We start from the raw sequence: 26,842 nt of genomic DNA on the forward strand, positions 1-26,842 counted from the left end.
CCTAAAGACTTTGCGCAAGCACCCAACCCATTTATCCACTTCAATGAACAGTAATATACCCCAATGAACAGTAATATACCAAAGCATCTCCACTCTTAACAAAAAATAGACTAGTCAATTTTATTAAAATTTTATTATTTTTTATTACAATGGTCCTCTTATCCGACTCGTCATCGTCAGCCTCCGTACCTTCTCCGTCGTCCTCCACTTTCGCTTTCCCTTTCTCCTTCTTGTTATTCGCCTCGGCCTCCACTTTCTCCTTCTCTTTCTTCTTCTTGTTCTTGTTCTCCGCTTGGGTCGGTGCTAAAGCTGGGCCAACCAGTCTCAGTCACAACCACCAGAGTGTTCTCGTATCGTGCAACGACCATGGTTCTGATGATGGCGTCAACCATCATGTCGAGAGGTTTTGGTATCGGACGCCCGTGGTGAGGTAATCTTGAAATCCGAATGGGTGCTTCTGAAACAGGGGAAACTCGACCTCCGCCTTGATCTCGCTGGAGTTGTCCTCATTTTCCTTCACAGCTTCCCCTTCCGCTTCTTCCACCTCCACCTCTTCCTTCTTCGCCTGCTCTTTCTTCTTCTGAGCTCCCTTGACCTTCTTTCTCGCTGGCGCCACGGGTCACCAGCTTGATTTCGTCGGCGCCACCAACTGCTTGTCTTCTTGCTCAGTCGTCTTGTGTTTCCTCGGCACCATTCCCACAAAACGCACGCTAATAGGCCGATCCTTGGCTCTATCAATTCTGGGCTGGCCTAGAGACCAGCTTGGGCTGGGTGCCAAGCAATTGAACGGGCTAGAGCGGATTGACTGAGTCCCGGCCCCTTTTTTGGACTGGGTGCCGGCCTAATGGTGTTCCGGTGGAAGTGCTCTTAGAATTCCATCGGTGGAGAGTATGTACTCCCACACCTAAATATTAATCAGATTTCAAATTGTTAATTTACCTTCATTGGTCATGCCCAAAGGAGGGTTGAGGGAAAGCGAAAGGTGGAATCACATAGGATCCTAAGTTTGAAGAGGCCCCCAAAAATTTGTCATCTATATTTATATATAAATAATGCTAACATATTAAAAAAAATACTTTTATAAGCATAAAATCTCATTGTGCACTCCTTATTAGTGCAAATTTTTTTTTATTATTATAAAATTTTGAAGTGTACAATTAGATATTTAAAGTGCCAATAACAACACCCTAAAAATGATTTTTTTTTTTTTTTTGAATTTATTATATATAATGCTATATATTCAAGTGAAACTTTGAAGTTAGAGTTTTCTAAGCTTTTTTTTTTTTTTTTTTTTGTTGTTTAAGATTGAAATATTTTTTATTATTTAATGAAAGTTATGCTTGTAAGTCTTTTTACTTAGTATTTAATAATACTTAAAAATTTACAATCAGTAAATCCTAAAGTTTCTTTTGAAAAACTATCTTAAGAATGGACATTTTTATAAATTTCACACAAGGCCTCTGAAATCTCAGATGGCCCTGATCATGCCTCTGCATTTTCCATCATCGCTATTCATCGTTTCTTTGTCCACTTTGAAGAACACCAATTTTTTAATTATTAAAGAATAACACCGAATTATCCGTATTATTCTGCATATCTTAGATGTAGCACAAATCAACTTCCATTCGATCTCCCTTGTAAAAAAAACATTAATGTACAATTAAATTAATGATGCGCTGAAAATAAAATTTTAAATTAATAATCATGTGCATGTAGTCCATGTTGGAAAAGGGTCTCACCACAACTTATATATGAGATGCTTCACCCTAATATAATCAAAGTTTTTTACGATAAAACTCAACACATAGTATTACGTGATTAAGTTGAAATAATGTATAATATCGGTGATGACCAATACTAAGCTTAAAAAGTTTATTTGATATTATACCAGGTTATTCTTCTGACATGTCGGATTTGAACTCCTCCTTTTCTTAATAAATTTTTTTTTTCAAAAATATAATAATAATGATCATGAGCCTGAGCCTGAGTCTGAGGTCCCGACCCAAGTGCCTCAGCTGTATTTTCATTATTCTTCCTGCAAATCTCGCCCTGAGTCCATGATTAGGGTTCATAAAGTCGATTAGAATACTTCAGTTTTTAATAATTATTAGTACAAACACTCGATGGATTAGGTCCAAGTTACCTGCTATGTGAACACCTTATGCATCTGCTCCCTCTACGAAGATCATTTAGCTAATCACATGGGTAATCGAAAAAGATTGATTTATCCAAATCTAGAACACATGCATGCATATACTTAGATTTTACTGCCCAAACTCCGTACGAAATGATCAATCTTTATTACCATATATCTATATCGACAATTATATTGCACCCTCTATGGAGGAGGAGGAGGAGGAGGGACCAGTTTTCCCAAAGGCTCGAGCTGACACGTTCATATACATCTAGTACAATTGCCAAATACTCAATGCCACAAACCATATTAAAAACTCAAAAAAAGACGTATCTTTTTGGTAGAAATAAATTCAATCTTCAGAGATCCCTTTTTTCTTTGTAAGACTTTGTCTAACCACATGGAGACCTCTCACCTCTTGCAAACTCTGTGTACTTTCTTTATTGAGGTTCGGTCTTTGTCTTGTACTTTATTTTTTTCATATGCTTTACGATTTCATTTTTAATTCCCCCAGGTGTTGTTTGTGCCACCGTAGAATCTTCACTATATAATGTTAATTGTATATTAAAAATATTTTTTTTTTCTTTGCTTTTAGAACAAACTGCAATTATACTGGAATTCTCTAGAGATCTTTACACACACAATTATAAAACATCTTTTTATAATTGAGAAAGGCAAATATAATTATGATAAAGTTGATGTTCAAGTTCAACTACTGAATTAACTGTCATATTAGTTATATGAAAAATTTTAATTAACTACATCGATATTGTTTTTAGAGACAGATCATATGTTATGTGATGACTCATTATTTGAGTGAAATGAAAGGTAAAAGCTGCAGTAGCTAAGTGTGATACAGGGAGTTTGAGTTGGTTGAATTATCCTTGATGAGGCTTTTTATAATTCCTTCCACCAATAATTGGGGGACTCTAGCCTATATTCATATAGAAGGGGTATACTTTTTGAATTTCTGTTTAAGGAGCCAATAATGGGTTGAAGTTGAATCTAAGTGGGAACCATGCTTTACACGTCCGAAAAGAGGCATAGGTTTTTCATGGCTTGGAAGCATGCTTGGTGTCCCAATAAAAATTAAAAAAAAAGGCCAATGTCTTCTTCAAATATATCAAGCGCTTTAAGTGGATTCCAACTCCTTCTTCAACCATATTGGGATCTCCCGAGGCCACCTAGCTCTCAAAGCTAAGCTTATATATAGCTAGTGGGTTTCCCTCTCATCACCTAACCCTATGAAAATAACACATTGATATTCCAATGACAACTTTGATCCATAATAGTAAATACTTTCTCAGATTATTCCATTAATCTTTTGATGTGGGCTCTCCCAAATCTTGGTGCCCAATAGCTTATGTCTATATCTCTCTTTCAAAAGACAACTGCCCTCCTCTTCACTCATTTATCCCCTTCATTAAACTAGTTAGCTACTTGGAGTTGGATCCTTTATGCATATTTTTTTGTTGAATTTTCAGGTCGACAGTCGAGTGCCCCACTCCAACAACACTAATAATGTCCTCAACTTGATGATTATCACCTGTCCAATCAATCAGGTGTGAAATTTTGTCATAAAATGTCTCGGTATTAGTCACATTGGGGTAATCATATTTAAACTATTTCTTTCTTTTTTTTACTCACCGATGTGGGATAGCCACCATTTATATAGATAATGTATAAATATCTTTGTTTTTTAGGATCAAAATGTATGGACGGATTATATATTATATATAATCCATCACCCGAATGAACCTATTATTTTGTGCGATCGGCTTAAAAAGCAAAGGCTCTTTAATTTGCTTTAGCTGCCTAAAGTATTATTTGGTAATATTTGTTACTTTGCACCCTAATAGTGTTGCCACAGCCATCTCTCTTTCTGAAATTAATTAATTATTTAATTAAACTTAATATATCGAGCTCTCGTGCGTTCCTCTTTCCATGATCTCTTGTCTGAGACAAGGGTGAAGAGGAAATGGTATCTGTAAAAGGAAGCAAACTACATGCGGTTAGCTAAAAGATTTAACAGGTGGCTAGCTAGCTGTGCCTGTACTGAGGTGCACGTGTTACTTAAAACACGTCAATGATCAGTAAAAATTCGTTCTTCTTTTTATCCCCTCAATTATTGGTAACTTGATCACTCTGAACTGGAGGGAAAGTTTGCTTTGCGACCTGTGGATAAAATGTTTTCTTTTAGGTTAGATGAATAAGATGTTTGTTAGATCTGTATCATACGTGTATGGCTGTTAGCCCCTCACACAATAAGTTCACTACATAGTATAAGCAGGGTAGCATTATCCACACACTTATTTTTACTTCTCACACATCACTTATAATTTTTATTAATCAGATTGAACAAATTTTGAAGAAAATCAATGTAAAAAATTTAACAAATGTGCGTGCATGGGAGGTAAAATATATAGGTATATGACTATCCTATAGGCAATGATGATGGAGAGAGCTTTTGACTTTACTTACGAATAACATTATTTAGATATGTATAACTGATATATTAGTACTAAAATTCTCTCCAATACATTTGAATCTCATATACAACAATATACTCACTCACTTGTATGTTTGCCAATATATATATATATACTCACTTGTATTAGAGAAACGCCAGTAACGAGGTCTGTGTTTAAATAACACTATTGTATGATTGTGTTATTTAAATACATATCCTTCTAGGAATTGTTGATTAAGCTCAACTGTCTTACATTGTAAACATTTTATATCAAGTTACGCATCTCAAGACGTGAACGAATTGTTAGTTTTCCTAAATTGTATTGAGGTCTTTTGGAATAGGATGGACTAGAATTCTCTCCCCTTTTCTTTACATCTCCTTCCATCCCTTTCTATCTAATCACACCTAGTGCACCTAGGTGATGATGTAACTGAATGACTTACACTGAATCAAGATACTGTGTTAATTTCTCTTTTTACTCAGTGTTGCTTATTAAATTATCAACTAAAAATATCATTTTTTAAGAACAAATCTAAATCCTTTCATTTGAATTAATGAGGTTGTGTTTCTCTTAAAAACAAAAAATTGAAGTTTAACTATATCTGTGTTGCAATATTATATTGTTGTTAATCTTAATTAAACTAGAATGAAAAGTCAATTAACTATTAATTTAGTAGGTTTTTTTTTTTTTTTTTTTTGTTGAAAGATATTTTTAGTTCGAATCCTTAAGTAAAAAAATGCAGATAAAAATTATACCTGATAAATTAGCTTGTAGTTGAAGTAATAATAATTGATGAACAAATTCATTTTATAAATCATTATGAATATAGTGTTAAAGGTACATATGCACTTACTATACATACGTGCCAAATTAAAGTTATGCTAGAATGGTTAATTACCATAATTTTGGGTTTTCTTTAGGATCATTCGAGTCCTCTTAACAAGCTAGAGGTTACCTGCATCTTTTGATCGTGGTCTCATATTCCTTGCTCATACAATCATGCATAAAATGATGAGTGAGGATAAAATGATTAACACTAATGGTAAACCCAATAATTAGGCAATCTGTTAGGACTTTCGGTGTTTTGGTTTGGATTATGTTCTGTGATGGCCTCTTGCCAAGTTAAGAAGGTACTTAATGGTTGGTTTGTGGATAAGGATGATGAATATATATTCCTGCTAATTATACAGCAAAATTATGTCAATTTAGTAGCAATGAACAACGCCCCGGAGTGGTGCAGGTTCGTCCTTTCAACCCAAGAATTAAAATAATGAATGTGGCATGGATCAAAATTTGTAAGCATCATCAACTTGCATATTTTGGAGAGATTTTTCAGTGTAATTGGTATATGTGATGGTACATCACGTGTTATTATATTAATGGTGAGATATGTGTGTTGAAAAGTTAATAATTTAAAAAATAAAATTTCCCACCACTTACATAGAAACATGTGGTGTACCACTCGTATTCCCGTAATTCATATAAATATAAATTATAGAATTCATTGGGTTCTTTAATTAATACAAACTAGCAGAGAGCACACACTTTGTATGTGTATGAACAATTTTTCTTAATAAGTGCGTTTTTTTTAATATTACATAATTACTGTTTTGTCCTCCTTATGTAAATATTGTGTATCAAAAGTGAGGGTAAAATTGGAAAAATATGATTGTCATTATCTCAAAAAAAAAAAAGGTAAAATAGGAAAAATAGGATATGATTGTCATTTTGTCAGAATGTACAAAATTACTATTTTGCCCTCTTTTTGTCAATAATGTGTATCAAAAGTGAGGGTAAAACAGGAAAAAAAAGTTGACAAAGAGGGTTTTCTTAATAATAGTATAGATATTGAGGTTTAAACAACACCCTTACCCATGGACAGAAGTCAGCCAATAACATTGGTGATTTGAAACACAGTTCAAGAATTCGTATTGTGCCTTTTTACTGCTGCATGCATATTTGTCTATGCTTTGTTCAGGTTAATTAGTACTAAGTATAAGTATTAACAGCAGATTAAGTTAAACAACACACCTATAGATATCCATGAGGATCTCTGAGCATTGCTTCCGACACCACGTTAATATTTCAATACCAAATAGTTATTAATTTATTTGATGTATTCTAGGCCATGGGCACCAAACTTGGTCCCCAAGTTCTCTTGGATTCCCTAGTGCATGCAAGACAGCTTATATATAGGCTGCCATTTTCGAAAATAAAAAGAAAACATTCATAAAAAATTAACAGTTATAAAAGTAAAATTTTTGAATATGTAACTCAATAATGCCCATCTTTATTTACATAATTAATGATATATGTAGATTCTCCCTTTCAATTGTTAATGGAACAAAATAATTATTAAGCGTTAAGTTAGCTCAGTTGGTCCTTATTATACATGAAATAGGGTCTAAACCAGTAGTGCCTTTCTAAAGAGACATGTCTTGATTCCATAATACAATTGGGACCGAGTTAATCTTATAGGATCGATCTTATATGGAGAAAAAAATAAAATAAATAAAAATAAAAGCAAAATGGCTTAATGTGTCGTAAAGTACGAAAGTGAACTATTTGCCTTTGCCTTTTCCTGCATGCACAGAGAAACTTCGTGTGTGAACAGGAGCATTTGTTGAAACTTGAAAGTAGCTACATGCACTATGAACTTGCTAGAGGTGAAAAGTGTGAGTTTTAGTGTAAAGGTGATATTTGGCCACTTTTTACATTAAAACTCACACTTTTGACTTGTTCAAACTATTTTTTTATTACTATCACTATTGTTATCTCAACAACTACTACTTTGCATTACTATTTAACAGCGACTATTGCGTTTTTTATTTTTCCTTTTTATAAGTGATGAATCGCTTTCAAAACCTAATTAATTCATTATTAATAATCAATTTTAACATCATCTTAATATGAAAATCTTACTTTTGTTGTAATGTACATCCTAATACATATGTGATAGTGTAAATTCTAAGTAGAGATAAATTAAAAAAATTTCAGGATCTGGAAGATATTTCTTAGAAAGCAAGTTTCTCTTCTCGTTATTATAAATAAAAACACAAGATCTGAGAAATAACACATAGAATTCCTCAAACCATTTTCTCCATCTCTTTTCTCCATACCGTGCCTCCCTTCTCTTTCAATTAATTAAACATAGGCCACAACAACTTTTTTCTTTACTTAATAATTCATAGGATTAAATCATGTCAGGGTAATACATAGGAAGCATTTCTTCGGTTGGAAAAAGCATCCTCCATGAACAAAAGAACAACTTATATAGCATGAGTACATTGTCATGTGACATCTTGTGCTAATAAAATAATGATATAGGAACAAAACTTACACATGTTTTTATTTTTTTGGCATGAGAAAGGAAACTATATGACATGAGAATTGAAAGTCTCAAACAGGCTAATATTGGTTGGGTACACTCTTTACATAAAAAAATAAATAAAAAAAAAAAAAACCTTTTAGAATATATCACTGTGACTGTGTGTAGGTGCTATATACGTCATCGTAAAACAATGGTTGCATGCGTGTGAAAAGTTGGCTCCCAGTCAATATAACTGCCGTGATTGTTCTTTGTTTTTCTTTGAAGATGTACTTGGCTTGGAGACAAAAAAAAAATTGCCTAAATTTCTTTGATCAAATTATAAAATGGGAAAAAACTAACTTTACATATGACCAAATGATAAAAAAGTGACTATGGACTAAATTGTAACCTTTTTTTTTTTTTTTTTTTTTTTTGGAAACACTAAATTGTAACCTTAAGACGTCCACATTAAGTTTGAATTCCTCAATTGTACAAAATTTCTTGTGTTTATATTTCATGTATTCAAGTTTTACTTTTAAGTTCTTATATTTTTTTTAAGTAAATTCCGTATTGAGAATGTGAATGTTACATTAATTATGGAATGTACATGGTCATGTACCGTCATGTGAATGTCGTTTTAGTTTGAAAAAATACAACTCGAAGAGTTTATTCATATATATAGCTAGGTTTCCAATTCCATCATTATTAATTAAACAATGGCCATGCAGACAGATGTGGTTGATAAAACAAATAGACCGCAAGACAATGAGAGATCTTGAGAGAGACCATTATATATACAATTTCCAAATTAATTATGGGATTCAGTTCAATAATTTATAATCACTTAACAATAAATTAAACTACATAATTCAATCCACCCTTGACAAAATTTTAGGGTGGGTTTTAATCAATTAAGCGCGCTCCCCGTCGTCTACCAGTCGATCGACCTAGTTCCTTTGTTGGTTCGACAATCTCTTCCATTTCACCAAACGCAACAAAAAGTCCTTAACCTGTAAAAGTAATGCAATAATATGAAACATTATGTTAAAAACCGAAATAAAAATATTTAGATAATATATATAGCATAAATTCCATTCAATAATATTGTTCTTACCTCTGCTGGTTCTTGCAAAGTATAAGAAGCATTTGTTTCTTTTGGAACTTTAGAAACTAGAATACCAAATCCTTGTCCTCTGTCGCGTAGCACCTAAACATTTTTGGATGTGAAAAATATGTCAAAAGACTTCTACGAAAATATTGTTACTTTATCAAATTAAAGAAATGTACGTAGGGTAGGGATGGCATTTCATACCTTGAAGGCATCCTCGTCTGTTCGATCATCTCCAATATAGACTGGGAATACTTCATTTGAGTTCGCATATCCTAGAGAGACAATAATTCAATATCCTCAGAATAATTATTTCATTAATATGAGATTTTGTTAATCGGGAATAATCTCGTTCACACGTTCATAGGTGCTTGTGAACATTAATTAATGTTAATTGTATCATAGGATCTTCATCATTCAGTAATACAAATCATAGTCTTACAAGAAAATTTTGACTCTAAGACTCACTCACCTAATGACTCTAGCAAGAATTCAAGAGCTTTGCCTTTGTCCCATTTGATTGTTGGCCTGATCTCTAATACCTGTTTAAAACCAATAGACCACTGTTAGGCATGCAGTTGCTTGTGTACAAAAAATAACCGCGGCCATGCAAAAAATTCACTGAAATATGTTTGGTCAAGATGATTGATCCAAATAAAGGTAGAAATGGGTGACCAGTAGTTACCTTCCTCCCTTGAGTCAATCTGAGCTTTGGGTACTCATTGAGAACAAGTCTAACTTGCTCTGCTAAAGCTGCCCAACTCTGGTAAATTAACAAAACAATGAACAGAAATAAATGTGCGCTTCATCAGATTACATGACTAAAAACAGGTTAAAATTAAGAAAAATAAATGAAAATAATAGGTGGGATTTATTTGCTTACCTTCTCATCAACACAACGGAAGTGTACAGATAAGCAAAATTTATTATTTTCCACCCTAGCTCCTGAGATGGATCTAGTTTTCTCCAATAAAGTTTTGTACACCTGTTAAAAGAATTACAAAAAATTAGTTAGTCCTCCAAACACACTTTTTTGTATTCACCTTTTTCTTTTCTTAAAATTGGTATCAGTGAACAAACCTCATCAATCATTGGTACAAACTCACTGGCTGGTTGGAAGAGAACCGCTTGATTATCCTAAATAATTCACCAATTAACAAATTAATTAAAATCACAACAAAAACTGATAAAATAGTAAAACAAAAAACGAAGATAGAGAACTTTTATTGTGGTATCACACTAGAGCTCACATTCTTATATTTGCTACTTTTGGATGGCCCCCTGATGTCCATCCCATGGCTGCCTGCATAATAAAGCTCTCCTAATTTTACAAAGCTATAAACCTGCAAAATTATCCAAAAACACAATTACCATTATAAATATAGTTCCACTAATCATGAAAAAAAAAAGGAAGAAAAACAAAAAGAAACCAATATTTATTTATATTTCTTTATACAGAAAGGAAAACTGTACCTTGTCTCTGCACCTCCCGCTAACTATTGCCGTGGGAAAGTATCTAGCAGCGGCCCTCACTGCTTTTCTCATCTGACCAAAATTACCATAGTAATTCAAAACCTAAGAAAGGCATATACGTATACTATACGTATAGTGTACATATATAGATACGTGTATGACATAAAAATATATTTTCTGAAGAAAGTTGAGCAGAATCAGACGGGAGAAAGAATAAACCTCCTTGGACATGAAAGCACGATCTGGGTCTTCTACAATGGGGGAGAGGGTGCCATCATAGTCAAGAAACATTACAATTTGCTTGCCCTTTGAAGCATTGGTTATCTGCTCGAACATGCTCATAGCTGATGGATGATGAATCTGTATATTTAACCAAAAACTAATTAGTTTAAATTCAATTTTAAAACAACCATAATTATGAAGTTATTTTTTAGAGCAATGCTTACAGTCCAAGAGTTATAATCCACGGTTTCAGAAAGAGACTGAGGAGTGGCTGATTTGACACGAGTTGGAGAAGATGCTCTCAAGGAGTCAACCCAAGCATTGACTCTGGCTGCTCCGCCTTCTGTGTCAACTTTCAAAACCTTGATGTTCATGGGAATGGTGAAGCACCCTCCTCCTCCTCCCTCAGTCATCGGTTTCGGAACCGACTGTGAAAACATAGCCTTTTTAGCAACCGTGACTTTAATAGCCACGCCTTTGGCATCAGAAACAAGCACATTTTGGTTGGTCATTTTTTCTTGCCTGCACACACAAGAAAAAACTTCAAACTTTTACATTCTAAACATACCAAAGCGTGAAAATTTTGATTCAATGGAACGAAACGAGAAAACCCATTTGAAGGATTGTGATTCTACCTCGAAGATTTCAAAGAATTTGAGGAAGAGAAAAACAGAGGAAGAGAAAGAACAGAGGAGGTTTGTGGGTTGTTTGGGGGATGATGAAACAGGAGGGGAGGGAGGGTGGGATGGTGGGGTTTAATAAAAACAAAAAAACCTGAGGGGAAAGAGAAAAGAAGTTGAGAATCGCAACACACGCGCAGTCGACTAGGCTGCTTGCTCGATCGCTCACAAGTATTTTCAAACGGGGTCGCTTGTCAATTTATAACTGTGATTCCACAGCACAAAGCGACGAAATTACCACTCTTTGTTCTTGCCTGTATTTTTCGGCCTCAATATTGTAATAGAATTGGGGAGGGACCACCGTGACCCCAATGCACTCAATAGTAACACCCTTCAAACCTTGTCAATAGTTGAACCTAAAGAAAAAATATAAAGGGTAAAGTACAAAAAACTACCTCAATTATGAGTCGAATGACACTTTCATACCTCATTTTTTTTAAAATGACAATGTCAATGTCATACCTCAACTTACGAATTTATGATAATATCAGACCTCTGTCAGTTTTTCTATTAATTTCTCTGTTAAGTGTTAACGTGGCTAGAGACGAGTCAGACTCACTAATCCAACTAGATTAAAAAATAATTAAATATATTTTTAAAAATTAAATATTATAAAATTAAAAAATTAAGAATAAACAAAATTAAAATGGCCTAGGGGTGCGGGCCTCCCCTTTCCTCCACCCGCACTAACCTTCTTCTTTTGTTTGACAAACCCCAAACTCTTCCCCGTCCCCCCAACCTTCCCCAACCCACACCCATCCCCGACCTCTTCCCTTCCCCCACCTCTTCCCTTCCCTTTTGAACCCAAACCCTAACCCTAATTCCCCATTTTCAAACAGAAAACCCTAACTTTCCCCACCCGTCCCCCCAACCTTCCTCCACCACCCTCTATCTCTCCTCTCCCTCTCTCTCTCTCTCTCTCTCTCTCTCTCTCTTCTCTCTCCCTTTTCTCTTTCCCTAGGCTACCTACAACTCTTCCCCCATCCACCAGAACCTCAACAACAACAACGCGCAGAACGACGTCGTCCGAAGCCAAACCACCCCAAAGTAGAAACCCAAATCCAAGCCCGCCGAAGTCGAGAAGAAGATAATAATGGAGTACACGCCATCACCCAGAGTCTCTTCTCTCTCTAACGTCTCGGATCATCCCTATCCCAGAAGCCGACGACGAGGATGACGAAGATGATGCCATCGCATACCCCGAGACCGACGACGTCTAAGAGTTCCAAGATTTTTGGTCAATCCCAACTCTTCATATTCTGATGCTCAGATCAACGGCAGAGATTTTAAAGCCAATAATAATGTATAGGTGAAGATTTTGCCCGAATCCGCTTTGCTCTCTTCGGGTCAGGGCTCCGACACTTATGCCGTGGCATTGCAGAGAATGGGTTGGGGAATCCGACGACGGGTTTTTGGGGGCGAAGAATCCAAGCTTTGGAATTCCCGACAGCATGAGGCATAGTAGCTTCGTGACGGAGGATAGGGAGTTCGTGGCATTGCAGAGAAAAAGTGTCGACCTTTCGTCAATTTTTGAGCCACGGAAGAGAGAGAGAGATAAAAGATGAGAGATGAGAGAGATGATGGTGGATGAAGGTTGGGGGGGACGGGTGGGAAGGGTGGGAAGGGTTTCTGGGTTTTGGGGATGCTGTTGTTCAGAGAGAGAGAAGAGAGAAAGGTGAGAAAGGAGAAAGGCATGAGAAAAAGGAGAGAGAGAGAGAGAGAGAGAGAGAGGGTGGATCCCACAATTTTATATAAAAAAATAATTTTATTTTTAATTTTATAATATTTAATTATTAAAAATATATTTAATTATTTTTTAATCTAGTTAGACTAAGGAGTGGAGTCTATCTTAAGCCACGTTAGCACTTAACAGAAAAACTGACGGAGGTCTGACATTGACACAAATTCGTAAGTTGAGGTATGACATTGTCATTTTAAAAATATGAGGTATGAAAATGTCGTGACATCAATAATTGAGGTAGTTTTTTGTATTTTACCCAAAAAGATAAGTCATATTGTTAACTACCAAGTCGACATGTAATCGGGAAATAATTTTCGGACACTTTTTTCTTCATGTGCATACTTTTATTCATTATTGACATTTGAATTGAAAAAAAAAAAAAAACAAGTGAATTGAGACAAAACCAAATAAAAGTATACATAACTAAAAAAAAGAGTGTCCATCGCACGATGGAGGTCAAGAGGAGGCTAAAATGTCAACCACTAGTTGGTCCCTTCTAAAAAGAAAAACAAGAGAGAGTTCATAAGATACTGTTCTTTTAAATTTTTTAAGATACTAAATAAAACGACTAGAAATATCTAGTTGTTGGAGTACTTATTCAATATGTCACCCTAACATTGTTGCTTCATATTAAAAATAAATATAAAAATAAAACAAAAACCATGCGTGCATCATTTTTTTTACTGATTTGATCTAGTGGTAATTTTCTTCCTCAAAATTAAAAGAGATATCAAATTGGACCCATCTTCCTCCAAAATGATTAAAAAGAAAAAAGAAATGAAGTCATGTGGGGAAACTCTTATTACGTTTGAGTGTCAAAGATTTAGGAGCACCTTCAATTTAAATATTTTTGTAACATGCATGTCCTAATGACTATCCTTAGTCATGATGCAATCTTCCATAAAGATCCTCAGCGGATCAAGAACCTTTGTAAATTGGATTTTCATTAGTACGATCACAAGTAAAAATATTGTTGTTCCCCCTTTAATTTGAATAGTCGAACTATAAAATTAAGCTTAACAAAGAAATCCTCTTTAGCAGTTGCCCATCGAATTCTCTGAATACGATAACAAGAATGATAACTTTAATTGTAATTGGTTGTTAATTTCAGAAATCAACAAAGTTCCAAGTATGTGGTCCAATATCTTAGTAGATAGGGTATTTGGTGCGTCTCGGACCGCCCCCGCCCCCGCCCTCCACACACCACCACCACCAAAAATAAAAATTATCATAATAATTTCGAATTCTTCCCCTTCTCCTTACTAATAATAAAAAATGATAGTTCCAAATTTTCCCACAAGAAGTAACAATTATAAAGCCAGTTTAAAATCAAGGAGAAGATGATGAGCTTTTTAATTCGAGTACAAGCTTTTCCTAATTCAGGGAACGATTGAACTAAAACTATAAGCCTCTACTTCATCAAACAAACAATCCTTAAAACATAAATCTAAGATTTGCCAATTTCAATCCTTCACCAAACAATTTTATACACCATTGAATTTCTACAACTTATTGAGAAATGTGTGTGCAGTTTTTATAAAGGTTAAAATTCCATTTTACTCAAATAATTGTTTAATTAGAAAATTTCCTATCAGAAGCATAACTCCAAATAAATTCAGCTTCCACATCTGAACACTGCTATATATCCATAAAAGAAAAAGTGCCAAATGAAGTACGTGTAATATTGTGAATGTATTAGCAGTTTAGCACATATAGGAGAGAGAAAATGTTTTTTCTTGTAGATGGACTTAGAGATCTAGTCTACAAAGATTGAGATTGAAAGTACAGAGAAGATTGAAGGAAGAAAATGTTTTTTCTTGTAATTTTTTATTAAAATTATTCTATTGTTCTGAGAGCTGGAAAGATGAAAGATGAAGATGAATCATGCTGGGTTTGAATATTTTGAATGGTTTAAAATCAATAACTGACATTTGAGTGGATTAATGTATTTATTATCTTATGAATTTTTTTATATAAATGAAAGTATTAGGAGTGGATGTATTTATTTGTTTGATTTTTTTTTATATAATTAAAAAGTATTAGGGGCAGATGTTTCTGCCAACGTGGCAACAAAAACAATAGGGACGGATGTTTGACATTTTTTTGCATCTAATAACAATAGCAATAGCTTTTTTAGGGGTGAATCTATTTTCCGCCACTCCTTGTTAGTAGGGCCGATTTTTCTATATATTTGCCCCTATTGGTGGTTTTTAGAGGCAAATATTTTTGCCTATATTAATTCGATTTCTTGTAGTGAATGCAGTGATATATATGCAAAGTCAGATTATGATGTGACTCATGTTTCTAAAGTTTCTAACTTTTAAAGGTGATCTAAGGAAGATACCTAATTCTATGAAAAAAAAAACAACATAATTTACAAAAATGTCATTTACTTTTTCTCAAAAGAAAAACTTTAAAATAAATATAATAATATTTATGCCCATCAAATTTGTTTTCCTATAAACCAATAATTCTCCAACAGGCTTCTAATACTTCTTTAATGGGGATATGATTACTAAGGGCAATTGAGGACTCGAAGGAGCTACTGATCAAACAGGTTGAAGGTTTTTTCGCCATCAAGCTATCTAATTCAATTGCACATTGTCTGACTCGTTTTGCTTTGCATATTGGGGGGGTTCGTCTTTGTTTGAAGAGAGGCACCTGACTTCATTCTCAACAAAATGCTTTTTGGGGTCTATCAAAAAACTGAAATTTGTGATGATTTCATTCTGAGAAAATAACGATTCACGTGGAATATAGTTATGTAAAGAAAATGTATTTGTTTTATAAACACGAGAAGAATAAAGAACAGTACTGCTAAATGCATATTGTTTACCCATAACATATACTGCACAAAACGTATTTGTTTTGATGCAATGTGTTTACCCATAACAATAGGACTTGTACGCATAAGAAATGTCGTAATTTACATATATAAAAAGACAGAGATTATGAAGTACGTAGAACATGCATGAACCTGCAGCCTCAAAACAGTGCATTAGTACAGATCAAATAATAAAAGAATTAATCGACTAGGATGCCGTTCAAAGAATATTTATTTTGAAGTAACAAGGAAAAAGTTAATTTCAAACGTGGATAACAAGAAAGGATCAATTTGATTAATTAAGGATGTGGTATACCTGAGGAAAGAGAAAGCGAAAGTATCAATTCTAATGATACAATTACTTAATTCCAAATTTTTTTGCAAGTTTGGTTTAAAAATTTGATCTCCCTAACATTACCCATTTTGATTAAATAAAGCTGTGGTCAGAGAAAGCATCAATTATACCACTAATAATACAACTACTTAATTCCACACTGCGCCCCTTGTAAGCTATATCAGTGCACTTGTTTGTACTAAACTGAAAAAACAACCAGCCGCTCCAACCAAAACCCACGTACGTTGTTTGAATCAAAACCATTAGCCATAACCTATCATTTATAATTTTTCTCCTTACTTTGATGTGGATGCGCTTTCTTTATTCTACATTCCAGAACATCACCTTTTTGGATTTTTCAATGGATTTTGCATTTCATACGCCATACATGTAATTGTCTCCAAATGGAAGCTATCATTTTATTTAATTTTTTTTTTTTCCTATAATATTCTTAACCGTTTATTTTAGTTTGATGCATGAAGTGGTTCGACTGTTTCTAACGTTTTATATCTATATATTTACACAAAGAAAAGGCATCCATGCAGCCTCTAATTCATAAATTAAGATCAAGCTAAGGCCGACAATGTTGAATTTGTTGGCACGTTCTTCATTCATATACAAAGAGTGAGATGCATATTATATATATAGTCGCACTTTCGGTTTCTGAAAGTTAAGCCTTTCGTTTTAGCCTGAAAGTTTTGAAAATTAAGACTTTTTGTTCCTCTTTCTTCCTTTCTGTGATTAGATTATGTTGTTGAAAAATATGATTGACCAGCTGCAGAGAGATGGTGGAAGTTTCCTAACAACATGCAAGTACTAAATTGCTTTCAATAATATTTTCTTGGGCTAATTTATATAAGTTTGGTGACCTACAAATGCCTACGACAAGAAGTGACGTGATATTTTAATTTGACTAAGTGATATTTGATTACAGTAACTTTATATTTATTTAGATGATACTCTAATTTTAAACAAACAATGAAGAGAATTCAAACTTAGATGCGGAGAGAGGATATATTGACCTAGCCAATTTAATTAAGCCCATGTTTAAAACTAAATACGATACTTAAGAAAGAAGTGAAGAGTTTTATTTTTCTTCACTCACATAAAAGAGGCGAAAGCTATTAAATGCCGTAACCTAGGTTATAAACTAACTAGTAAATCACCAATTAGCTATTGTTAAAGTGATATCAGTTTTTTTTTTTTTTTAATTTTTTATTCACGGATATTCTCATCAAAGAATTTGATATTAAGGACTTGGATCCCATACATTGCTTCTTAGGCATTGAAGTCCAACCTTATTCCAATGGCCTACTCAGACAGTATGGACAGTTTTATTAAACTTTGTCACAATTATTTACCCAAATAAACTTTTACCACATTATTTGACCATATCAAAATTTGATAAACATTTTATGCAGGTATCTAAAAATATTTTTAATTAAAAAATGTCTTTATATTCGGTTCCTGAAAAAAAATAGATTGTGCTCTTATTCACTATTTCACTTGGTGACTTTTAAGAATGCAGTGATGATTATTCATGCATGGTGTTGAGATGCTTTGAAGTTTGAAACCGAACTTGATAGAGAAGTTTAGCAAAATTCTGGTAGCTACAGAGATTGTCAAAAAAGTGAAAGAGTTAGGCAAGCAAAAGGAAGGTTAAGGCCACAAAAACTCTGAATTAGGCCCTTGAAAAATGGAATAACCTTTTTATTAAGCAACTCCCTTCACCACCACTCTCATCTTTAGAATGCGCTTAAACATTAATTTCTTCTCTATTCCTCTAATATATATTCTAATTCTGATTTGCCTAATCATGGAACAATAATAAGGCAAGGAATAAAATTCAAATGCTAAATTCCTACCCAGTTCATGGAGAAAAATGAGAATCCTTACATGTATTACGTAAGATATTGTTTAGTTTATCATTGGTGGAATATGCAAAGTTGTAAACCTGGAGTTTTATTCCAATTCCACTCACATTCATCTGGATTTGATTCATTTTAATAGCCCCATTCTGGGATAAGAACCTTCTTTTTGGAATCATTGCCTCTTTTTCCTTTGGGCTAATTATAATTTTACCCCCTGAATATTCGGAATTATTTCACAGTGATCCTTAATTCTTTTTTTTTATTTTTTATGCTAAGTTGGCACCAAACGTTTTAAAATGTATTAATAAGGAGAACAGTGACACTTGTGAAACAAAATGTTAGAAGATATCACATGCTTAACATGTAACTAGTGTTGGGGGCAATGTAGGTTAACTATTAAGCTTTGGGTGAAACTGCACCTTCGTTTCCACCTATAGGTTTAAGCATTTCCAAAGCTGGTAACCAACCAGTGAATGCGCAAACTGCACAAAAACCCCACCAGAACCAGCTACAGTTTATTTGGTTTTGGTCCACTTGTAAGTGACGACAACGACAACCAGGAAAGTTGTGCTTAAAGGAACTAATGGAAAGAAAAGGTCTTGCATAGTTGATGAGGGATATATAGAAGATCAGAAATCAACAAAGATCCTTAAACGATTTAGCGTTGGAAAATATATGATAAAGTGACTAAGATAGGAAATGAGATGACGATATATATATATATATATATAAAACACGCCCGTTTTAATTGAATCACCTCCAAAAAGTACATTTGTCCGATAAAAGTTTACCCGACGAACCAATTGTCATCGGGCAAAGCAACTTTACCAAATAGACTTAAAAAGTTTGGTCAGGCAAAAGAGGTCAACGTTTTGGTTTTTTTTTTTTTTTTTTTTTTTTTAGGAACTTTGCCTAACAAAATAGTTCGGCAGGTACATTATTTTTCATTTCACAAAGTTTTCGTGTTAAGGGAAAAAATTGACTTGTATTATGCCACATTTTGACCGACGGAAGAACAAGTCCGTTGGGTAGAAAGACTTTGTCCGATGAACCGTTCCGTCGGGTAATATATGAATCGTTGAGTAAAAATCCACAATGACCTGTCCTAAACGTAACTGACACCTTTTGTCTGACGATATTTTCGTGTGTTTACCCGACAACCACTCTTTACTCGACGACCTGGGTGACGTTGCTGGATGAACCATTTCTTCGGCCAAACCCTATTTTAATGAACAGGTCATGCAACCTTCCTTTTCCTTCTACTTCTCCTTTCTTCTTTCTTTCCCCAACAGTTATCTTCTTCTTTGCTACATTTATATTGTCGCTCTCTCACTCACACCCATCTCACACCCATCTCACACCCACCTCTCATCGCCAACCTCATCACCCATCTCTCATCACCCCTATCCCAGTTAATTTGGTTCATATATTCCCCAACAGGATCCTCTTCAGATTCTCTTTGTGAGGATCCTGGAGATTCATGAATCATGTCCGTTCATCGTACATCGTGCGGTCAGTTTTTGTCAGGTACGGTTTGTGTTTAATTTCAAATAAAAATTTTAAAATGATTTTTGATCACATAATATACGATGAACAAACACGATTTACGGATTTCCGGAATCTTCACAAGAACATCTGGATTCATATATTCCCACCCTTGACATTCGCATGGGACTCACTTAAGTAGCAGTGAAAGAAACTTCCACTCAATGACTGATAAATGAATAAATATATATCCCCTTGGACATGGATCCTCTCCGGATCCATTGATTCTAATCCACCAAATCCTGTAATCCGGGTCATTAAAATTTGATCATATGGCTAAAGTTATTATAATTTTTAAAGTGGGCCTATATTTGTAACCATTGGATCAAATTTCAATGGCCCGAATTACGGGATTTGGTGGATTATGACCAATGGATCCTATCCCCTTTACTACTTGCAGGCCACTTGTCCAAGTTATTATCTTTTTTTAAGTCCCACATGTGTTTATTTTGTTTACTAAGAGTATAAACCAAAGTTGCTACCACTCCACTTTCTTGTTTGCTAGCTATAATGTCTGCTTGAAGTTTGGTGAAGACTAAAAACCACCGAAACAATAAGTTGGAGTAATATAATTAAAAGGAAAGGTCAAAGCCTCCGATTTCAAACCACAGTTGGTGTATATAATTTTGAGATTCTACGTTTATACTTAATGTATACAACCATGGTAGCAAGAATAGGAAGCGGCGCCAAGTCACAATTAGTGAATTAGCAGGTGCATAAGTGCTGCCATGAGAGCAACTCCAACGTGCTCTTTAGCTCGATGGACTAGCGATTCCAATCACCCAATTGGCTCCAGCCCATGCAGGCAATAAGGCTCGAGGGAGGCCTGGTGGATAGGCCAGGTGGGAATCCATCGCCCGAGAGCCTGATGGTTATGTGATATGTGGCTGACCTCAAGGTGACCCAGCTCGAATTTGTCCATTTTCCTTTGTCAGAATCTGGAAAAAGAATGGGATGCATGCAGGGAATTAAACCACAAGAATTGCAACACAATATGATTTAAAGCTCAAGAACACAAGATAGTGATAGAAACATCACCTAGGTTCGAGATTGAGAGCTCAAGCTCTCAGCTTCAATAGTAGGACCTCGCACCATGCATTGATGTCGCATGCAAGGCCATGGTTGGGTTCCTTGAGTTCCAGGGATTCCAAAAATATTATTTTTGAGCTTCATTTGTTGAAGGTTTGAAGAGGAAGGAGGAAGAAAGCTCACGAGAATGAGCTGGAAAAGAGGGAGAGAAAGAAAGAAAAAGGAAGAGAGAGAGAGAGAGAGAGAGAGAGAGAGAGAGAGAGAGAGAGAGAGGAAGAACCCATCAAATGAGGGGAAAAGGAGAAAGGGTGATGGGGATGTATAGATTGGGTGAGGAAAAAATACTAATATTTTATTACCTATTGCCATAACTATTCAATTTAGGTAATTACTGTTAATTAAAGGCAGTTATTGTTCGATGGATGGATTCAATAGTGAGTTGCCCTAGGGGGCCTTTGCAACGCTAGAGTTGCTCTGAAAAGAGGAAGGAGAGAGGAGAGGAGGAGAGATTGGTTGTTTGGTTATGGGTGCAAGTTTAGGGTTGATTGATTGGTTATGGGTGCACGATTAGGGTTGATTGTTTGGTTATGGGTGCAAAAAGAGTTTAAGTGACTCGTGATTTTATTTCACTGGGCTACATGGTTGGGTCGTCACTAGTGAGCGGCTAAGTGTATATGAACGCGAAAGTTCTAAAAGAACTCAAATTTAATAAATCCATGATTGCAAATAAGAATTCAGATTTACCAAAAATCATGTATACAAACAGGAACCGAGATATGAAAATGCAAATTAATTACTGCAAAATTGAAAATCAAAGATGGAGAAAGAAAGAGAAGGAAAGGTAATGGGGAGAGGAAGGTCTATATCAAGAGAGGGGCTGATGTTAATGTCTGTTTAATGTGAGTCTAAAAGAGTATAAACTTTAACTCAAAGTGCGCGATGATATTTCACTTATTAAGTGGTCTGATTATTGTAACAGTGTAGACTAAATGAAATACGATAAATGCACTCGAGATCCAATTTATTATATAAAAATATAATTTTAAGGACGGTTCCTTTAATAAAAACCAAAAATAAAATTTTAATTAACTGAAAAATAAAATTACCTTTACATTTTTTTTTTTCGTTGACAAAAGAAGACAATTGATTTTTTTTCTTTATTTTATTATTTTTTTTTTTTGGTAAGTATCACGTTTAGACTTCGTTCACTGTGCAATGTGGTCTCGAACCGTTCATTATATTTTCATTCTTCAAAAATCATTCATACAAATTTAACCACTGTGATAACATCTTGATAATTGTTTCACCTATTTATTTAACTTATATATAGTTACGTGACTAAACGTTTTTTTATTAAATTATTTTTATAACATTGATTCTTAAAAAGTGACATATAAAATTAATGGTTTGAAAAGGTACCATTAATTAGATTGATCATATACCACAATGGGTAGTGAGAAGAAGATATATGGTACAAACTAAATTATAAAGATAGAGTAGGTAGGGTAGTTTGATATTTAACTTAAAATTAATTTTTAATTTTTAAAAATGATGAAAGTAAATAAATAACTTAGTACTTATTAGCTTTAAAAATAAAAGAGTTAGAATAAAAAGTGGATATCAAACAACGTCTAACATTCCTATACATAAAAAAATGAACTTTAATTTTGTCTTTGAAAGATTTCGTTCAAACTTAAATATTCTTCATATTTATATACCTCGACCTTATGGTTCAAACATTGTATTATTGAAAATAATGGGTCAAAGATTCTTTTAACATTGGAAATAATCATGCGTAAGATATATGTTTGTTGTGGTACTTTCGATAATAAAGCCATCGGTGAACCTCTTAGGCGGTGACAACAAAATCTCCGATAGACCAAACATTGGATTGTGACAGACATTTTACTTGAGTATTCCGCTGAATACTTGCATAGTGGCTTCTCTTCTTTGCCATTCTTCAGTGATTGTAAATAGTAATTGTCATGGCAGTTATTATTCGTCAATTATTTAACGGATAAAATTAATTTAGAATAAATTGTTATGGTTATGCTATTCTTCATTTACGGTAAATAGTAATTTTCATAGATTTAATTTGGGGTTAAAGTTAACATAGTTGTTCTTTCTTAGTGTAGATAATATCATTTGTTAAAAAAATAATAATAATTTGACATGGCCACTGCCTAGACTCCATCAGCCATGGCTGGAAGAAACGGGTAGAGGTGAATGTTTGATTGAATTTGGGATATAGTCATGGCAAAAAAACCATGGGTGGACTTGCTTACCGACTAAGAAAGCTAATTTTGGTTGCCATGGGTAAAGGAAACTAGGTATGTTTTAAAGGTGAAAATATTGTTTAACAAAACAAACCCACGTACAGTGGCATTTGCATATCGTAGTCATCACTCCAATTAATCTTTCATTTGTTAACCAACACAAAATCACATGAATATTTGGTCATCATATAACCATAATTTGAGCCAATGTAGGGGTATAAAATGAAAATTATATTTATTTACTCTTATAATCAAGAAAGCAAGAGAAGAAAAAATAAACTAGATGTTGTGATATAAATTTAGAAGGAGAGGAAGGGAGGGAGATCGGCAGAGAGAAAAGAAGGAAAGAAGGGCTTGATAGAATTCCGCATGCCTTAGCTTTATTTATAATAGTAAGGAAGAGAAAAAATTTACTCTCCAAGTAATAAAAACACTAATAGGAAAGATCTTCTTCTAGATCTCATAAGATTCCTATACATATCTACTAGGATTTACACAATCATACATGTCATAATTATAATTAAATAACTCCCTATTGAGTGTAAATACTCAAGTAGATGGCGCATCAGATGTTCATGCAAATGTAAAAGCAGTTGATGAAGTCGCCTCATTTAGTAGGCACAAGCGGCAAACACGAGTATCAATAGGAATTGCATTTAGGAGTAAGTCTCACCAAAACCTAGTTAGGGTAAAAGCTCAATGGGACAAAACCCATAGTCTAAGGAGAACAACTATGAATTATGCACGTAAGACCATCTTAATATGAAAGATCTTCTAGATCTCATACGATTCTTATACATAATCTACTAGAACTTACACTATCACACATGTTCCATAATTCTAACTACAACAATATTATTATTATTATTATTGTTTGATTTTTTAAACAGTACTGGTTGGAAAAAAAATGTTGAAACATGAAAATATTGACCATATATATATAGTTGAAAGAGTGACTGAATTTTCAAAATCCTATGTTATCTTTAGGGTTGAATCTAGAGGTAGGAAAAAAAATGATATCGAATTAGCTGTTAACAAAATTTGAACTTAAATGACAGTTTAAGTACTAAAATACATTCTTTATTTTCATTATAAATAGAATAAAAACTATATCGTTTTTCAATAGGTTTTAATTTTATTTATTTGAGGCTTTGAGCCTTCGTAAAGGTCGTTGAAAGAGTGACTGAATTTTCAACTTCCTATGTTATCTTTAGGGTTGAATCTAGAGGTCGGAAAATAAAATGATATCGAATTAGCTGTTAACAAAATTTGAACTTAAATGACAGTTTAAGTACTAAAATACATTCTTTATTTTCATTATAAATAGAATAAAAACTATATCCTTTTTTTAATAGGTTTTAATTTTATTTATTTGAGGCTTTGAGCCTTCGTAAAGGTACTGATCAAACAATGTGATGGCATCCAAACTAATGTGGAATAGTTCATTTGATTGACGAGGCATCAAATCATAATAATAACAACATGAAAGTGGCACAAGTACAGACGAGCTCCTTGCAAAAGGTGGACTAGCTAGCTTTTTTAGCTAGAAGGGACATCAAGCGTGCATATATTTGATTGAATTTGAAGCACAGTTGGTGAACACACATAGATCCCTCCCTCGATCTAGAACGCCAAATGAGGTATGACCGAGCATAAATTATTTGCTATCTAGCTTGCTCAAAGCCAGAGAGCACTCATGTCAAAACCAATGTCTTATCAGCTTATAGAAGTTGCTCTTGTTAAGTAACAGCATATGTAATCAACATGTCATGTACCAAGTCGTTAAGCTAACTTGCACGTAGATTGCATGCATGTGATGAAATGATATTATGTTACCAACCACGAGACTAATTAGTAATGGAATATGAAGAAATCCTGACATAGATTGCAAACCAAATTTTAACTCCAAATGTTGGTATAGCCTCATAGGCTCAATAATCTTTAGCATTTAACAAGTTTTTCATATATCGTAGCTTGACGACCAAACAATATTTATGTCTCCACTGTCCGTTATTCAGTTATAAACCACACCTTCTCACCAAACTCAACATAAAATCACAAAACTGGAAGAAAAAAAAAAGTGGCAATCCATTGCTGCTGGCCTTGTGAATCCTTTCAGAAAATTTAGCCAAAAATAGAATGCCAAGCTAATGGCCACATATAGAATAGGGCAAAGAGCTACAACTGAAAAAAACTGCCACCACAAAAGAAAACCCTAATGGTTTTCCAGTTAACAAAATGGACCTCCACTTAGTAAGGAAATACCAAACTCTGTATATGATATGGACAATGTTAGAAAGATTAAATTTATAAACTAAATTATATGTGACTAATAAAAATGAGCATGTTTATTAACACTCAAGTAATAATCCAATTATTACATTTCATGTCATTTAGTTATATATTTTGTCTATAAATTTAATCTTCGTAATATGGGTACCCATATGATATTATGGACCTACACCCGTTCCTTTTATGCGATGTGACATGTGGAAGGTGGCCTGGCAATGATTCATCATAGGGCCCACAAATCATGTTCTAGTGCTAAGCCCACCAATTCCCACCACAACCCACTGAAACCCTAAAATTCTTAATCGTCTACCCCCACGCCCCACCCCCACCAAGCACCTTGTTGCAATCTGAACATCCTCTCCTCTTTCTTTTCTAGATTCTATGGCGTTTAATATTTTGAAGAGTGGGGCATAAAGAACTGGTTGAGATATATAAATCAAAAGCAAAGTGTTGTTTCTGTTATGAATTTATGATATTGAATCATCAAGCATTCAGTGGGTATAGTTTAGACTTGTTTTTGGATTCATATCCACTCATATTCTTTAGTTTCCTTAATCTTTTTCCTTTAGACTTGTTTTTGTCATTATCTTTCATACATTACTGAATGAGAAGCGTTATCATGTATTCTCCGAATCTTAAAAACCCATTAGCACTTTCTTTATATATAAATGTTGTCATGTATATGTGGAGGTTTGGAGTGGTGTATGGGACTATGTTGGATTCACATCCACCTATATTCTTGAGTTTCAACAAGCTTTTTTCTTTACATTGTTCTTATCATATCTTATGATACACATTAACAAATGAGAAGTGTTATCATCTATTCTCTTAATCATAAACCTCAATAACACTTCTTTTATCCATAAGGTCGGCAATGTTATATATTATATATGTATTCTCTGAAGCCTAAACTCTAATAGCACAGTTCTTCTATACATAATGTAAGAGGCAAACGTAAAACATGAGGTTTGAAGTGTGAAAAGAGAGCACTATATTCTGTGTATAGCACAAAAAACATGTTGTGATTCCAAATTTGCAGTTTGTGCTATGTTTCCTCTTAATGACCTTTAATGAGTGCCTAACAACACACTTGATCCTGATGTGGTAATGAGGAAGTTGAAATGAAAAATCATTATCCAATGATAGCTAAGTTTCCTCTGATATTCTACTGAAAAATATCTCTTGGTTTCTCTTTTCATTGATTTTTTTTAGTGTGAAATAATCAAGCTAAATGTACTTGAAACGAAATGGAAACATCCTAAGACAAAATCATTGCTTTCAAATTGTGCAGATTTACAAAGTTAGGCTAAAATAACATATCAATTCCCCTTACTTTCCAAGATCTTTAAGTGGCTTTTAACTCTTAATTGTGCTAGTAGTGCCTAGGGCACTAACTAGGATGTTCCAAAGTTGAAATGATTGCCACACAGTATTGTCATAGATGTCACATCTTAAATTCATTACTCTTCTGTGATAAGCTTCTTTTGTCCTAAATAGACTTGTCCGACAAATGAAATTTTCGAAAAACATTT

General features: G+C 34.1%; 1 protein-coding gene across 1 annotated transcript; it reads right to left on the reverse strand.

The window, feature by feature from the left end:
• Nucleotides 1-8,686: 8,686 nt before the first annotated feature.
• LOC137718569 (putative trehalose-phosphate phosphatase D) lies at nucleotides 8,687-11,565 on the reverse strand. Its single transcript, XM_088698144.1, has 12 exons — nucleotides 11,354-11,565; nucleotides 10,943-11,240; nucleotides 10,716-10,856; nucleotides 10,497-10,568; nucleotides 10,274-10,366; nucleotides 10,104-10,160; nucleotides 9,907-10,008; nucleotides 9,709-9,786; nucleotides 9,496-9,565; nucleotides 9,228-9,298; nucleotides 9,030-9,122; nucleotides 8,687-8,925 (listed from the first exon to the last, which is right to left on the reverse strand). Exons 2-12 carry the CDS (start codon nucleotides 11,228-11,230, stop codon nucleotides 8,863-8,865), a joined length of 1,128 nt encoding a protein of 375 aa, XP_088554270.1. The 5' UTR covers nucleotides 11,231-11,240; nucleotides 11,354-11,565; the 3' UTR covers nucleotides 8,687-8,862.
• Nucleotides 11,566-26,842: the final 15,277 nt, after the last annotated feature.

This window comes from Pyrus communis, chromosome 8 (genome assembly GCF_041283825.1).
Source record: "Pyrus communis isolate YQ-2024b chromosome 8, ASM4128382v1, whole genome shotgun sequence".
Taxonomy (NCBI): domain Eukaryota; kingdom Viridiplantae; phylum Streptophyta; class Magnoliopsida; order Rosales; family Rosaceae; genus Pyrus; species Pyrus communis.

Bases quoted from the DNA above. Each gene is read 5' to 3' on its own strand.
- LOC137718569 (XM_088698144.1), bottom strand. From the start codon at position 11,230: ATGACCAACCAAAATGTGCTTGTTTCTGATGCCAAAGGCGTGGCTATT. The intron at 10,009-10,103 runs GTTTGTTCACTG...TTCTTTTAACAG, and splicing joins TTGTACCAATGATTGATGAG to GTGTACAAAACTTTATTGGA. The intron at 9,299-9,495 runs GTGAGTGAGTCT...TTGTCTCTCTAG, and splicing joins ATTCTTGCTAGAGTCATTAG to GATATGCGAACTCAAATGAA.